Raw genomic sequence first — 16,217 nt, forward strand, 5'->3', positions numbered from 1 at the left:
TGACAGTGAGAGGATGTTCCTTTTTTGCTGAGTTTATTTTATATGTCTAACATTTTGGTTTCTACATGATTCCATATGTGTTACTTCATTGTTTTGATGTCTCCGGTATTATTCTTCAATGTAGAAAAAAGTAAAACATTTAAGAAAAACCCTTGAATGAGTAGAGTAGCATCATGGCGCCTGGGAGGATGGCTGACGTTTTACGTGCACCTAACCAACTGTTTTATTGTAAAACATTTAGCATTGTTTGTAACTTATTTTTTTAAACTAATTCTTTACATAATGTTGCTGCTACTGTCTCTAATGGCCGAAAATAACTTCTGGACATCAAAACAGCGATTACTCACCACGAACTGTCAGAAGCTTTTTTTTCCTCACTTTAACGAGTCTGACGAGCCCGAAGTGAAGGACATACTGCTTTCCTGGGAACAGGCCCAAATCCCTGTCATTTGCGTGAAGAGAAGATGGAGAAAAAGAGGATGGAGGTCGGGCTGTCTTCTGAGAATTCATAGGCGATCGAATAAACCCCCACTGCCTTTGGTTGTACTAGCTAACATGCAATAAAAATTGACAACTTATGAAGAAGATTATACTACCAACTTGACATTCAAAACTGTAAAATATTATGCTTCACGGAGTCGTGGCTGAACGACGACATTATCAACATACAGCTGGCTGGTTGCAAGCTGCATCGGCAGGATAGAACAGCGGCGTCTGGTAAGACAAGGGGGGCGGACTATCTATATACATCTCTATCTGTGTAAACAGCTGTTGCACGATATCTAAGAAAGTCTGCAGCTATTGCTTGCCTGAGGTAGAGTATGACAAGTTGTAGACCACACAATCTACCTAGAGTTTCTGTATTTTTCGTAGCGGTCTACATACCACCACAGACCGATGCTAGCAATAAGACCACACTCAATGAGCTGTATTCCGCCTTAAGACAAACAGGAAAACACTCATCTAGAGGCGGGGCTCCTAGTGGCCTGGGACATTAATGCAGGGAAACAAATCCGTTTTACCAAATGTATATCAGCATGTTAAATGTGCAACCAGAGGGAGAAAATAAAAAATAAAACAAAAATTAGAGACCACCTATACGCCACACACAGCGATGCATATAATGCTCTCCCTCAACCCCCATTTGGCAAATCTGACCATAAGTCTATCCTCCTGATTCCTGCTTACAAGCAAAAATTAAAGCAGGAAGCACCAGGGACTCAGTCTATAAAAAAGCAGTCAGATGAAGCAGATGCTAAGCTACAGGACTGTTTTGCTAGCTCAGACTGGAATATGTTCCGCGATTCCTCCGATGGCATTGATGAGTACACCACATCAGCCATTGGCTTCATCAATAAGTGCATCGATGACGTCGTCCCAACAATGACTGTACGTACATACCCCGACCAGAGGCCATGGATAACAAACATCATCCGTACTGAGCTAAAAGCTAGAGCTGCCACTTTCAAGGAGTGGGACTCTAACCCAGAAGCTTATAAGAAATCCTGCTATGCCCTCCATCAAACAGGCAAAGAGTCAATGCAGGACTAAGATCAAATCGTACTACATCGGCTCCAAAGCTCGTCGGATTTGGCAGGGCTTGCAAACCATTAGACTACAAAAGGGAGGCACAGTCGAGAGCTGCCCAGTGACACAAGCCTACCAGACAAGCTAATCAACTTCTATGCTCGCTTCGAGGCATATAACACTGAAACATGCATGAGAGCATCAGCTGTTCCGGATGACTGTGTGATCACTCTTCACAGCCGATGTGAGTAAGACCTTTAAACAGGTCAACATTCACAAGGCCACAGGGCCAGACAGATTACCAGGACGTGTACTATGAGCATGCACTGACCAATTGGCAAGTGTCGTCACTGACATTTTCAACATCTCCCTGTCTGAGTCTGTAATACCAATATGTTTTAAGCAGACCCCCATAGTGGGCTGGTCACGGCTCACATCAACACCATTATCCCAGAAACCCTAGCCCTGCTCCAATTTGCATACCGCCCTTACAGATCTACAGATGACGCAATCTCTATTGCTCTCCACACTGCCCTTTCCCACCAGGACAAAAGGGACACCTATGTGAGAATGCTATTCATTGACTACAGCTCAGCATTCAACACCAAAGTGCCCTCAAAGCTCATCAATAAGCTAAGGACCCTGGGACTAAACACCTCCCTCTGCAACTGGATCTTGGACTTCCTGACTAGCCACCCCCAGGTGGTAAGGGTAGGTAACAACACATCCGCCACGCCGATCCTCAACACGGGGGCCCCTCAGGGGTGCATGCTCAGTGTCCTCCTGTACTACCGGTTCACTCATGACTGCATGGCCAGACACGACTCCAATACCATCATTAAGTTTGCAGATGACAACAGTGGTAGGCCTGATCACCGACAACAACGAGACCGCCTATAGGGAGGTCAGAGACCTGGCCGTGCGGTGCCAGGACAACAACAACCTCAATGTGATCAAGACAAAAGGAATTGATTGTGGACTACAAGACAAAAGGAATTGATTTTGGACTACAGGAAAAGGAGGACCGAGCACACCCCCATTAACATCAACAGGGCTGTAGAGGAGCAGGTTGAGAGCATCAAGTTCCTTGGTGTCCACATCACCAAGACAGTCGTGAAGAGGGTACAACAAAACCTATTTCCCTCAGGAGACTTGATTTGGCATGGGTCCTCAGATCCATCGAGACTATCACAACTGCTCAGCCTCCGACGGCAAGGCACTACAGAGGGTAGTGCCTACGGCCCAGTACATCACTGGGGCCAAGCTTCCTGCCATCCAGGACCTCTATACCAGGCGATGTCAGAAGAAGGCCCTAAAAATTGTCAAAGACTCCAGCCCCCCCAGTCATAGACTGTTCTCTCTGCTACTGCATGGCAAGCGGTACCGGAACACCAAATCTAGGTCCAAGAGGCTTCTAAACAGCTTCTACCCCCAAGCCATAAGATTAATTGTTCAGCAATCAAAATGGCCACCCAGACTATTTGAATTGCCTACCCACCCCCTCTTTTACACCGCTGCTACTCTTATTATCTATGCATAGTCTACCTACATGTACATATTACCTCAATTACCTTAACTAACCCTGCACATTGACTCTGTACACAGGGGGTACCGGTACAGTCTCGCTATTGTTATTTAAATGCTGTTCTTTAATGAATTATTCTGATTCTTTAAACTGTATTATTGGTTGGGGGCTTGTAAGTAAGCAATTCACTGTTGTATGTGACTAATACCATTTTGATTTGTGCCCAAACTTATGACTGGTACTTGTATATTGTCACACTTTTATAGGAGTGGTGGTAAAACTCTGTATTTATTGTACACGGTAGGTATATTCATATGTACAGTCTCATTACAGTGTAAGCACAGTGAAGTATAGCAAAGATATAAAAACAGAGGTAGTTGTATAATAACACATTTGACTTTCTACTGCCCTCTGCTCTCAGGTGTGCACTGTCTGGGTCAGCTGTCCTCCTGTACTCCCTGATGAATAGCACAGAGAAACAGAGTAGAGAAAGCTGGAGAACAGAGAAGTGTGTGTATGCGGGTTCATGCGTGTGGATCTATGCATGTGCGAGCGTTTATGCCCGAGTGTGTGTGTGTGTGTGTTGAGGGGGCCCATGAAGCCTGCCCTTCAGTCACTTGACAATAAAGCCAGGCTGCATTATCATATCTATCAGCTGCCGTTAAAGAGATTGCAGCTTTGTCAGAGCCGCGCCTGCCGAAGGGAGACAGAGGGACCATCTCAAATCCAATCAGCTCTCTGGGAAATGAAATAAGACGCGTGTTATAGTTTGTTACTGGAAAGCTGCAACTAGGTGCAAACCAGGTGATGGGGACTGGGGAGCAGGGTTATCGTAACCTGACACCCTCCAAAGTTTGAAATAGCAAAGTTGATTTGTCTCAGTGAGACTGCACATGCAACACTGGTGCATGTCTGTACAGCACTTTGAGATATCAGCTGATGTACGAAGGGCTATATAAATACATTTGATTTGATTTGATTTTAGCCAAGCCTAGTTTAAACTAGCTAACAATAGGTTGAAAAGCTGGAAATATTTATACTGTGGATGCATTCTCGCCTTAAAGATGTCAAACTTAAGTATAATTTCAGCCAGTCGTTTTTTGAATGTAGTGCTCACAAGAATGGTCCACCACCCAAAGGACATCCAATCAACTCGACACAACAACTGTGGGAAGCTTTGGAGTCAACATGGGCCAGCATCCCCGTGAAACGTTTGACACCTTGTCGAGTCCATACCCGAGAATTGAGGCCGTTCCGAGGGCAAGAGGGTGCATCTTAATATTAGGAAGGTGTTCCTAATATTTTGTACACTCAGTGTATGTGCAGATATGTGCACCATGTCATTGCTCTCACTTGAACTCTGCTGTGTCCAACGAGCCATTATGCCCATCCTGCAAACTCATTGGATAATGCTGGGCAAGCCTTGCGGTCACTCAAATAGCAACGGGCTGAAGCTCATTGGCTGAAACTCAAATTACTAGGGGGCTGGCACACGTGGGGGAACATGGCGCTACACAGCTTCCAGAAAACAATAGCTTTTAAAACGACGGATTTCGTGGCTAATTGAGGTAAAACCGTAATTCCGCTCGTGGATTATATGCATGTATGAACTACATACACATTGACACATCCAGCCCAAAGCGGGAGGTTTAAAAAATAAATAAACTTACTAGTCGCCAAAGAACCGCTCAATCTCTTTAAATAAATTAACTTGGCTATGTGGAATCCCTAAGATTAGTCGGTGTGAGATTCATACTCCAGCTTAAGAGGGCAAATTCTGCCATATCCAAATGAACTGCCAGTCAAAACCATGTGGAAATGTGGACTGGCAGCATAAACAGGCCACACACACACTTTCCACAGCATCAACATTCATAAGACAATTACAAAAATGAAATGCCATTGTGATAATTACTGCAATTAACTGTTCTCTGACAAAGCCTGGTGGTAACAATGTGCCTTCCGCCATTACGGGCAGAGTAAACACAGACAAGTGGTTGTAAGGGCCTGGGCATTAAATCGACAGTGATGTTGCTGGAGCGACAGAGCAGCCAGGCTAAGGAGAGGATCGGACAGGAGAAGAGAGGAGACATGTTGACTATGGCTGCTACTACTATTATTATCAGCCTGAGCTGCTCTTAAATGGGACAAAACCTGCAATCAAAAAAACAAAACCGTTCTGTCTTTTTTATTTTACCTTTATTTAACGAGGCAAGTCAGTTAAGAACAAATTCTTATTTTCAATGACGGCCTAGGAACAGTGGGTTAACTGCCTGTTCAGGGGCAGAACGACAGATTTGTACCTTGTCAGCTCAGGGATTTGAACTTGCAACCTTCCGGTTACTAGCCCAAGGCTCTAACCACTAGCCTACCCTGCCGCCCCCTTTATTACCCTACTGAGGTTTGCTATTCTCCTGGTACCAATGTGAGGCCACAAGAGAAACAGGCACTCCATCTCTTAAAACAGCACGCCATGTAAATCTGTTCTAGAATTCCACAGGAGCCCTCCCCTCGGATTAATAACTAATAAATTCAACATCTGAAAATGGCCGGAGAGAATAAAGGAAAAATGTGTGCGCATCTTGTTAAAGATGAGAGGAACAGATTACTCCTTTATTTATTTAACCAGGGGAAAGCTCTGGCCAGATGATCTCGTGTCTTTCTGGGTCAGGTATAGCAGCTCTACTCTGCCTGACACAGACAGGCTGAAAGGAACCACAAAGCCCCAGGTTCCTGCCTGATACAGAATAACCAGGAGAGCTAGGATGGGGCAAGTCTGTTTTGCTGGAGTGTTTTCTTTGCCCCTCGCAAGGAGGAATTTCAGCTGGAAGCAATTTGAGGGATGATCCGTGTACATAGTATTGTGGTGAGGTTCTCAGAGGGTGACAGAGTGTATGTCCAGTGAAAACTGGCTAAAACAATTGATTTGGCAGACCAATGTAGAGAGCTAATGACACAATCAACACCTGCACCCCTCTCGGAGCCCTGGCTTTATCTCTGCGTCCATAACAACAGATGTGGATGACTGACCCCCTCCCTCAACCCATTCAGCCCTGCACAGCCCAACAGGAAACTGTTTGAGACAGAAGCAGGGAAGAAAACCCAGGGTGGGGGATTTGGCTGTTTAACACAAAGGAGACTGGAATGTAAGGAGTTAATCCGTTTGGGGTCTCTTCCGCAAACAAAGGACAGGCCTTCAGACAAAGGTTGAGGGAGGGGGAGTGGTTGGCTTTCCCTTACCATCTGGACCTTTTGTTTGGGGGAGGGGGTTGACGTAGGAGGGGGAGGCCCCCCAGTGAGCCTCCCAGTCCACATGCTGCAGCCCCAGACAGACACCCTTCCACTGGCTCACACCACACTGAGGCCCTGTTTAGCTAATAATCTCTCTCCTCTGCAACTGCTCACACACACACAGGGGGTTCCCTCAAACTGTGCCTCAGCAATCGGAGACTTTAAAACTTTGAGGGTTAGGCAACGTGAAAGGAAACTTGTTCAAAAACTGTATGTTTGTCTATGTCAATCTGTCTGTGCTTCTGGTAGATTTAAGTGAAATCTGTCAGACAGAGCGAACACAGGCTGTCTTAAGGACCATTATGAGCTGTGTAAACATGATTCACAATTAAAACAGGTCAGCGATTCAGGGGGCAGAATGCCGCTAAAAATGCCCCTGTTCAGCGGTGGAGGGTAGAGGGGATTTTCAGGATGAGGAGCACAGGAGAGGGCAAACAAAAACTGCCTGTGAACTCACTCCCTCTCTCCCAGTCGCGCTCTTTCCTTTATCTCTCGCTCCCTCTATATTTCCCTCCGTCAGCTGGAGGGGAGCCCAGGCATGGGTGTTTCCTTCTCATCCAGTGAGACATACATGTCAGCCTGTCAGTTCAGAGGTGACTGCATCCAGGTCGTGAATACACGGAAGTATTTATTTGGTATCAAAACGTCTGACAAGTCTGCTACAAGAGGAAGAATACAACCGTAGCTGGTTCTACAAATAGCATAGATAGAGACCATAACGGGTTAGGTGTTTTCAACTCCGACAAACAGAAAGTATAAAACTTATTTACAGTTACGCATGCTGTAATCATAGCTTAACCTTTAAAAGAAATACCGACTCTGTTCAAATTTGAAAGCAGACACTTATCCAGAGCGAGTAGTAAGTTAATACATTCTCTCACTGGTCCCCCGCGGGAATCGAACCCACAACCCTGGCGTTGCAAGCGCCATGCTCTACCAACTGAGCCACATGGGATCAGGACAATTGTTGCTCATCACCCAGTGAAGAGAGTAGTGCACACACATCAGAAGACGTACCTGTCGTTACCAGCAATTACCTCTCCACTCCTACACATGTCGTGAATGGGACTGTGTGTGTCTGTGTGTGTGTATGTAAACTGTGGTGTTTAAATGAGACTCTACATAGAAGAAAATGTACGTACCACCACCATGAGTGTAGGAATCCAGGGGGCTCCCCCAGTGTAATGTTCTTCTCCCATCGGATCTGAGAGAGAGACAGAGAGAGTTAAGACTGGCACATGTGCATCCATAATGCATACACACCACGTCTCACTCCACTTCACCTCAGACAGACATGCAGTAAGAATGGAGTGCAGATCTGACACTAAAAACATCTCAGTAGCAGCTCCTCACACTTCATAACACCTCTACTCCCCATATCTGGCCACTGAGATAAGATCAACCCAGAGATAGCTAGCTACCACACTCTGCCCTTTTAGTGCTAACTCCAACTGCCACTGTCTGTGGCTGCTGTGTGAGCTACATAACGTCGCAGGCACTGTAGGCATCCTCGCTTGCATGCCAAACTTTCTGGGTTTCTCCTGTTTTGACTAGTACCCAAGATTCTGCTGACTGACTTGACCAGGAACAATTATGTAACTATGGCCAGGACTTTTTCTTGGTCAGGTCAAATAAAATTGTATTGGTCACATACACGTGATTAGCAGATGTATAGCGAAATGCTTGTGCTTCTGGCTCTGACAGTGCAGTAATATCTAAAAAGTAATAGCTAACAAATTACACCAAAAACACACAAATCTAAGTAGGAATGAGTTAAGACTATATACACATATGGACGAGCGATGTCCAAGCGGAATGGACTAAGATAGAATAGTATAGAACACAGTATATACACGAGATGAGTAACGCCAGATATGTAAACATTAAAGTTACTAGTGTTCCATTCGTTAAAGTGGCCAGTAATTCCTAGTCTATGCGTAAAAGGCAGCAGCCGCTAATGTGCTACTGATGGCTATTTAACAGTCTGATGGCCTTAAGATAGAAGCTGTTTTTTAGTCTCTCGGTCCCAGCTTTGATGCACCTGTACTGACCTCGCCTTCTGGATGATAGCGGGGTGAACAGGCGGTGGCTCAGGTGGTTGATGTCCTTGATTATCTTTTTGGCCTTCCTGTGACATCAGGTGCTGTAGGTGTCCTAGAGGGCAGATAGTTTGCCCCTGGCAATGTGTTGGGCAGACCACACCACTCTGGAGAGCCTTGCGGTTGCGGGGGTCGTTGCCGTAGCAGGTGGTGATACAGCACGACAGGATGCTTTCAATTGTGCATCTGTAAAAATGTGTGAGGGTTTTAGGTAACAAGCCAAATGTCTTTAGCCTCCTGAGGTTGAAGAGGCTCTGTTGGGCCTCCATCACACTGTGTGAGTTGTCCATTTCAGTTTGTCAGTGATGTCTATACCAAGGAACTTGAAGCTTTCCACCTTCTCCACTGCGGTTCAGTCGATGTAGATAGCAGAGGGTACACCCCCCTGTTTCCTGAAGTCCACGATCATCTCCTTTGTTTTGTTGACGTTGAGTGAGGTTGTTTTCCAGGCACCACACCTCTTCCCTGTAGGATGTCTCGTCATCGTTGGTAATCAAGCCTACTACTATCGTGTCGTCTGCAGACTTGATTGAGTTGGAGGCGTGCTTGGCCACGCAGTCATGGGTGAACAGGGAGTACAGGAGGGGGCTGAGCATGCACCCTTGTGGGGCACCAGTGGTGAGGATCAGTGGAGTGGAGGGGATGTTTCCTACCTTCCCCACCTGGGCGGCAGCCCGTCAGGAAGTCCAGGACCCAGTTGCACAGGGCGGGGTTCAGACCCAGGGACATGAGCTTAATGATGAGCTTGGAGGGTACTAGTGTTGAATGCTGAGCTATAGTCAATAAATAGCATTTTCACATATATATTCCTCTTGTCCAGATGGAATATGGCAGTGGGCAGAGTGATGGCGATTGCATCGTCTGGGGACCTATTGGGGTGGTAAGCAAATTGAAGTGGGTCTAGGGTGGCAGGTAAGGTAGAGGTGATATGATCCTTGACTAGTCTCTCAAAGCTACGGGGTGATAGTCATTTAGTTCCGTTACCTTTGCAGGAACAATGGTAGACATCTTGAAGCATGTGGGGACAGCAGACTGGAATAGGGAGAGATTGAATAGGTCCGCAAACACTGCAACCAGATGGTCTGCGCATGCTCTGAGGACGTGGCTAGGGATGCCGTCTGGACCGGCAGCCCTGCGAGGGTTAACACGTTTAAATGTTTTACTCAAGTCGGCCACGGAGAAGGAGAGCCCACAATCCTTGGTAGTGGGCTGCATCGGTGTCAAAGCATGCAAAGAATGTGTTTAGCCTGTCCGGAAGGAAGACAGTCTCGGCGACGTGGCTGGTTTTCCCTTTTGTAGTCTGATTTTCTGTAGTCCCTGCCACATACGTCCCGTGTCTGAGCCGTTGAATTGCGACTTCACTTTCTCTATACTGATGTTTAGCTTGTTTGATTGCCTTGCGGAGTGAATAACTACACCGTTTATATTCTGCCATATTACCAGTCGCCTTGCTATTGTTAAAATGTGGTCGTTTTCAGTTTTGCGCGAATGCTACCATCTATCCACGGTTTCTGGTTAGGGTAGGGTTTTATATAGTCACAGTGGGTACTACATCTCCTATATACTTCCTTATGAACTCAGTCACCGTATCCGTATACGAGTCTAGATAATTTTTGCACACTACCTGGACCATATCCCAATCCACGTGATCAAAACAATCCTGAAGCGTGGATTCCGATTGGTCAGACCAGCGGTGAATAGTACAGAGAACAGGCACTTCCTGTTTAAGTTTCTGCCTATAGCACAGGAGGAGCAAGATTGAGTCGTGGTCAGATTTCCCAAAAGGACGGCAGGGGAGGGCCTTGTAAGCATCCCGGAAGTTTAAATAGCAATAGTCGAGAGTCTTAGTAGCACGAGTAGGACAGTCAATATGTTGATAGAATTTTGGCAGCCTAGTCCTCAGATTTAATTGGTTGAAATCCCCAGCTACAATAAAATGCAGCCTCAGGATGTGGTTTCCAGTTCGCATAGTCCAGTGAAATTCTTTGAGGGCTTGAGGTGGGATGTAAATGGCCATGGCGATGACGGAGGAGAATTCTATTGGTTGAATAATACAGTCAGCATTTAATTGGGAGGTATTCTAGGTCAGGTGAACAAAATGACTTGAGTTCTTTTAAGTTTCTAGAATTACACCATGAGTCCTACAGGCCCTAGAGGTGAGCCTTGAAACGTGGCATGTAATAGAGGCCAAATGCGATGCACTGTAGTTGTAAGGCACGTGGCTGGTGATGAGGACTATATTGTTGGTGTGACTGTTGGCAGTTTTATAGGCTCTCCTACAAACAGCTGTTGGATGAGACTAACTTACGTGTGGGCCAGTGGAGGCTGTTCAAGGGATCTGCGCTGTGCATGGGAGCAGGGAGTGACTGTTCCCCAAGGAGATGGAAGAGTATGCAGGGGTAGGACGAGGGGTTAATTGAGAGGCAGGAGAGAGGCCAGGTGATAGCTCTCTCATTAGGTGGCATCGAGCAGGTGTGTTTTGCTTCAGCGTATCTGGAGGGACCAAATTCCCTTATCTGTTCAGGTGGAAGACGGGAGGGCTGGAAAGGGCCGAACATGCTGTGGAGAGGTCCTGAGATTTTACCATAGTAATTATATTGGCGTGATGTGGCTGACTGTAGAAATTGATATGTGATGAAAAGAGACCAACCGTGAACAGAGAAACTTAAGACGTTTGTGGCTAAAGTTAGTTAGGATTATTGTTGAAAGTATTGGAGCTAAAGGCATTTTGAATATTGTGTACTCTGCTATCATAAAATATAAAGGGCAAGAAGAGTACCAGAAAGCAGGGGGAAAATGGTTTGAAAACATCACTGATAAGTATCTCCGCATTGTACTGTTTATGTGATTTCGTATATTTAAAACTACTGAAGTACAAGCAAATTACCTGGAAAAAGGCCTCTGCATACCTCATGGAAATAGACTGTGAGGAGCAGAGCTTCTCCCTCCTGTTGCCTGTGATCCATAACTTAACCCCTATCCAGCAGCACACCAATAACACTCCATCTCAGGGAGGAGATTCGCCCAGGAGGGTTCTGCAATCAGCAAGCCTCACTTCAGCCTCGCTACTTAATCTCTCCGAGCTGGTCCCAGATCTGTGCTTAATATTTTAGTCCAATTCTGTGCCTTGGTGGCAGTTCGTCGAACACTGCTGCCTGCACTGAACCGTTTAGGGCAGAGAGAGGGAAAAGCTTTTGGGCAGGTTAAGTGATTGATGTTTTGATTTATCAGCATTGTAACAGACTAGGTTACTGTATGACTTTGTTGTGTCAACCTAGACAGGTTGTGGCTTGATTTAGCCTCGCAAACACACCTTGAGAATAATCATTAGACATTGTATAGCCTGATATCCTCCCTTTTAAATGATCATTTCCATGTGTGACATTATCTCAGTCACATTAAAAGGCTGCTCTCTCATTACAGGTGAGTTATATTTTGTTAAGACATACAGTGCATTCGGAAAGTATTCAGACCCCTTGACTTTTTCCATTGATACATTACAGCCTTATTCTAAAATGGATGAAATAAAAAAAAATACATCTACACACAATACCCCATAATGACAAAGCAAAAAGTGTTTTTGTATAAAATTTAGAAAATGTATATTTAACAAAAATAATTGATACCTTATTTACACAAGTATTCAGAACCTTTGCTATGAGACTCAGAATTGAGCTCAGATTGATCATCACTGAGATGTTTCTACAACTTGGAGACCACCTGTGGTAAATTCAATTGATTGGACATAAGGTCCCACATTTGACAGTGCATGTCAGAGCATAAACCAAACCATGAGGTTGAAGGAATTGTCTGTAGAGCTTCGAGACAGGATTTTGTCGAGTCACAGATCTGGGGAAGGTTACCAAACAATGTCTGTAGAGCTTCGAGACAGGATTGTGTCGGGTCACAGATCTGGGGAAGGTTACAAACAATGTCTGTAGAGCTTCGAGACAGGATTGTGTCGAGTCACAGATCTGGGGAAGGTTACAAACAATGTCTGTAGCATTGAAGGTCCAAGAACAAAGTGGCCTCCATTATTCTAACATGAACAAATTTGGATCCAGCAAGACTCTTCCTAGAGCTGGCAGCACTGCCAAACTGAGCAATCGGGGGAGAAGGAGGTGGTCAGGGAGGTGGTGACCCAATGGTCACTCTGACAGAGCTCCAGATATCCTCTGTGGAGATGGGAGAACCTTCCAGAAGGACCACCATCTCTGCAGCACTCCACCTGTCAGGCCTTTACGGTAGAGTGGTCAGACGGTAGCCACTCCTCAGTGAAAAGGCACATGACAGCCAGCTTGGATTTGCCAAAAAGCACCTCAAGGACTCTCCGACCATGAGAAATAAGATTCTCTGGTCTGATGAAAACAAGACTTAACTCTTTGGCCTGAATGTCAATAGTCACATTTGAAAGAAACCTGGCACCATCCCTACAGTCAACCATGGTGGTGGCAGCATCATCTGTGGGAATGTTTTTCAGCAGCAAGGACTAGGAGACCAGTCAGGATCAAGGGAAAGATGAAAGGAGCAATGTACAGAGAGATCCTTGACAAAAACCTGCTCCAGAGTGCTCAGAACCTCAGACTGGGGCAAAGGTTCACCATCCAACAGGACAACGACCCTAAGCACACAGCCAAAACAACGCAGGAGTGGCTTCAGGACAAGTCTCTGAATGTCCTTGTGTGGACCAGCCAGAGCTCAGACTTTTCTGAAGACTTGAAAATAGCTGAGTAAAGGGTGTGAATACTTATGTAAATTCTAAAAACCCGTTTCTGCTTTGCAATCATGGGGTATTGTGTGTAGATTGATGAGGATAAGGTTGTAACGTAACAAAATGTTAATGGTCTGAATACTTTCCGAATGCACTGTAAATGGCAGGGAACATATGGAATGTGTGATTCATTGTGAAAGATAAAGAGCAACATTTTAGTTAAGACTCAGGAGAAAATAAATAGCCTGTGTATAATAGTATGCTGTTAACTTCGAGTGTAGGGGGCAGGATTTACATTTTTGACAAAAAATGTTTTTACCCATTTGAAACTGCCTATTTCTCAGGCCCAGAAACTACAATATGCATATAATTGTCAGATTAGGATAGAAAATTCAAAAGTTTCCAAAACGGTCAAAATATTGTCTGTGAGTATAACAGAACTGATATTGCAGGCAAAAACCTGAGGAAAATCCAACAAGGAAGTGCTGTTTTCCCTGAAAGCTCTGTTCCATTGGATGCCTTGCCTCCATTTAAAGGGATATCAACCAGATTCCTCAAGGTGTCAGTCTTTAGACATAGTTTCAGGCTTTTATTTTGAAAAATGAGCGAGAAAGATCACATCGCGTCAGTGGATAGCTGGGTGTTCGCAGAGTTTTGCTTGCGCAACAGTGGGGCAGCCATTGTCTCTCCCTCTCCTAATGAAAAAGCTACAGTCCCGGTTGATATATTTTCGATTATATATTTTAAAAACAACCTGGGGATTGATTATAAAAATACGCTTGACATGTTTGTGGACAATACAGATACTATTTGGAATTTTCGTCTGCGATGTCGTGACCGCTCGAGCCTGTGGATTTCTGAACATAACGCGCCGAACAATTGAAGGTATTTTTTGATATAAAAATAATCTTTATGGAACAAAAGGAACATTTATTGTGTAACTGAGAGTCTCGTGAGTGCAAACATCCGAAGATCATCAAAGGTAAGCAATTTAATTTATTGGTCACGAAAGTCAGAAAAGCAATCTACTTGGCTGCTAGCTGTTTGTAATATTTTGTCTACTGAGAGAGATGTTCTTACATAAACGCTTGTTATGCTTTTGCCAAAATGCTGTATTGAAATCTGACACACCAGGTGAATTAACAACAAGCTAAACTGTGTTTTGCTATATTGCACTTGTGATTTCATGAAAAAGTAATATTTTTAGTCATTTAATTTGAATTTGGCGCTCTGCAATTCAGCGGGTGTTGATGAAAATGATCCCGCTAACAGGATGGGTGCGTCAAGAAGTTAACTCCAGTTAACTCCGTATCTCTAAGGAAATTAGGCTGCTTTAGAAAACTGCCATCGAACGTTCCTTTTCCTGTGTGGTTGATAAGGGACACCCAGCTGAGGCACAAAAAAAAAGTAACATGCGCCTGTATCTTTCAAAACAAAACACACGTAGGCCTGGGCCATGCGTCAGACATTTCTGAACACAGTGACACAGGTACAGTCATGAACAGTGGTGAAACAGCAACGCTGTAATACATGATAACAGCTGAACAGATTATAATACAGGAGGGGAAGTGCTGTGATGTAAGCTGGGTGAATCACACCACTGAAATAGTTCTGTGCTTGAACAGGGGCCAGAGTTTTTTTTATTTTTTATATGAAATAAATCATGAGGAAAAAAATTGCACTTGAACAAAATTCACTTTAGCAGGTCCGGGGGTTAAGAACATTATTATTAACCAATTGTACACATTCATCCATCTAAATGAACATATTAAATCTGACTTCTAACACATGGGAGTGTTAAAGAGCAGTTATGAACCAAATGAGCATATACACTACTCCAAAGGTGTGAGTAGAGCCCTCACTGATGGTTAAATGAATGATAAATAATCTAGGAGTTAAATAGACTAGTATGAGCATCCAGGCTATTACAGAGAGGATATTGGAGTTTAACAGAACTTTTTCAGAAGGCACACAGAGCAGTATAAGTAGGGCCAGGAATTTGTCCTGAAGACGTAACCTGGAAAGGAAACTCATGGCCCTAGTTATGGCTTCCTGCACCAGTTAAGTGGTCAGACAAAACCTCCTGACCCTAGGGAAAAGGCACAGCTGATATATAATGTAAATAATATTGGTCTTTACCATATAGTCCATTATTTGCATACCAGTAAAGTTCTTCCACAGCCATAATGGTACAATATTTAGTCAGCAGTATAAAAAAGGGGTCTACACACATTAAAGAGACAGTAGATAGGGAGCATAGCGCAGTAGATGCAATGTCGTTTCTCCCACCACAAAAAGGGCGGGAGCATTCTACACACTTTTGTGCAACTTGAAAATTGAGACGTTCCATATAATTCCTTACGGCGCCGTGGGGGCAGTGTTGTCACTTGGTTCCTTGATCTGACCTATAGGCTATGCATCAAAGTAGCATATTCTGCATTGATAACCAAATACAGTCTCAACGACTGTTCAAACAACAGACCAAACATTCCTTATTAGAATCCCCCCACAAAACATGTATTTTTGTTGAGAAGTAACTACTTCTAGACAGGAAAAAAAAATAACTGGTAGCCATATACCTTTTCTCCGTGATATGACGACATTGGATGTTTTGCTGACACGGGAGCGAATACACTGAATCAGCATATCAGCATATCAAATTGGGATTATGTTATACGTTACATTGGTGAGCAGGCTATAAGAATATTTGCCAGGGCAAATGATTTATAAATTGTATTATTTCACATGGGGGAAGATGTGGGAAGCTAGGTTAGTGCTAGCAGAATAACCTACAGCCTACTAGCAGGCACAAAACGAGTCGATGTTAATCAAACCTAAACTTTCAGAACATGTCGGCTTAGCTATTAATTAAATATGCAGTTGGTTCTCTTTCAAATTAGCTTAGTGGTGAAGTTCAACGCGATTTCTCTTTGTCTACCTCAAAAGGGGAGGACTTCAGAAAAATCTCTGTCAATCTCCCCCTTATGAATGCTGCTATTTGTGAGTCTAGAAATGCATGGACCTGCACATAGAGCTATGCAAGTGAAGCTTGTGGCAAGCTTAA

At 44.4% G+C, this 16,217-nt stretch overlaps 1 protein-coding gene and 1 non-coding gene across 3 annotated transcripts in view; both read right to left on the bottom strand.

The window, feature by feature from the left end:
* The window catches only part of LOC118389870 (single-stranded DNA-binding protein 3), a 129,307-nt gene that overhangs the window by 104,014 nt on the left and 9,076 nt on the right, over nt 1–16,217 (bottom strand). For both annotated transcript variants that reach the window (XM_052456989.1, XM_052456991.1), the window contains exon 3: nt 7,486–7,547. In XM_052456989.1, the coding sequence (XP_052312949.1) occupies nt 7,486–7,547 (62 nt within the window). The remainder of the gene's footprint in view (nt 1–7,485; nt 7,548–16,217) is intronic.
* trnaa-ugc (transfer RNA alanine (anticodon UGC)) lies at nt 7,226–7,305 on the bottom strand. Its single transcript has one exon. It is a non-coding gene; the product is annotated as a tRNA-Ala (tRNA).

Source organism: Oncorhynchus keta, chromosome 1 (assembly GCF_023373465.1).
Source record: "Oncorhynchus keta strain PuntledgeMale-10-30-2019 chromosome 1, Oket_V2, whole genome shotgun sequence".
In the NCBI taxonomy this organism is placed as follows: Eukaryota; Metazoa; Chordata; class Actinopteri; order Salmoniformes; family Salmonidae; genus Oncorhynchus; species Oncorhynchus keta.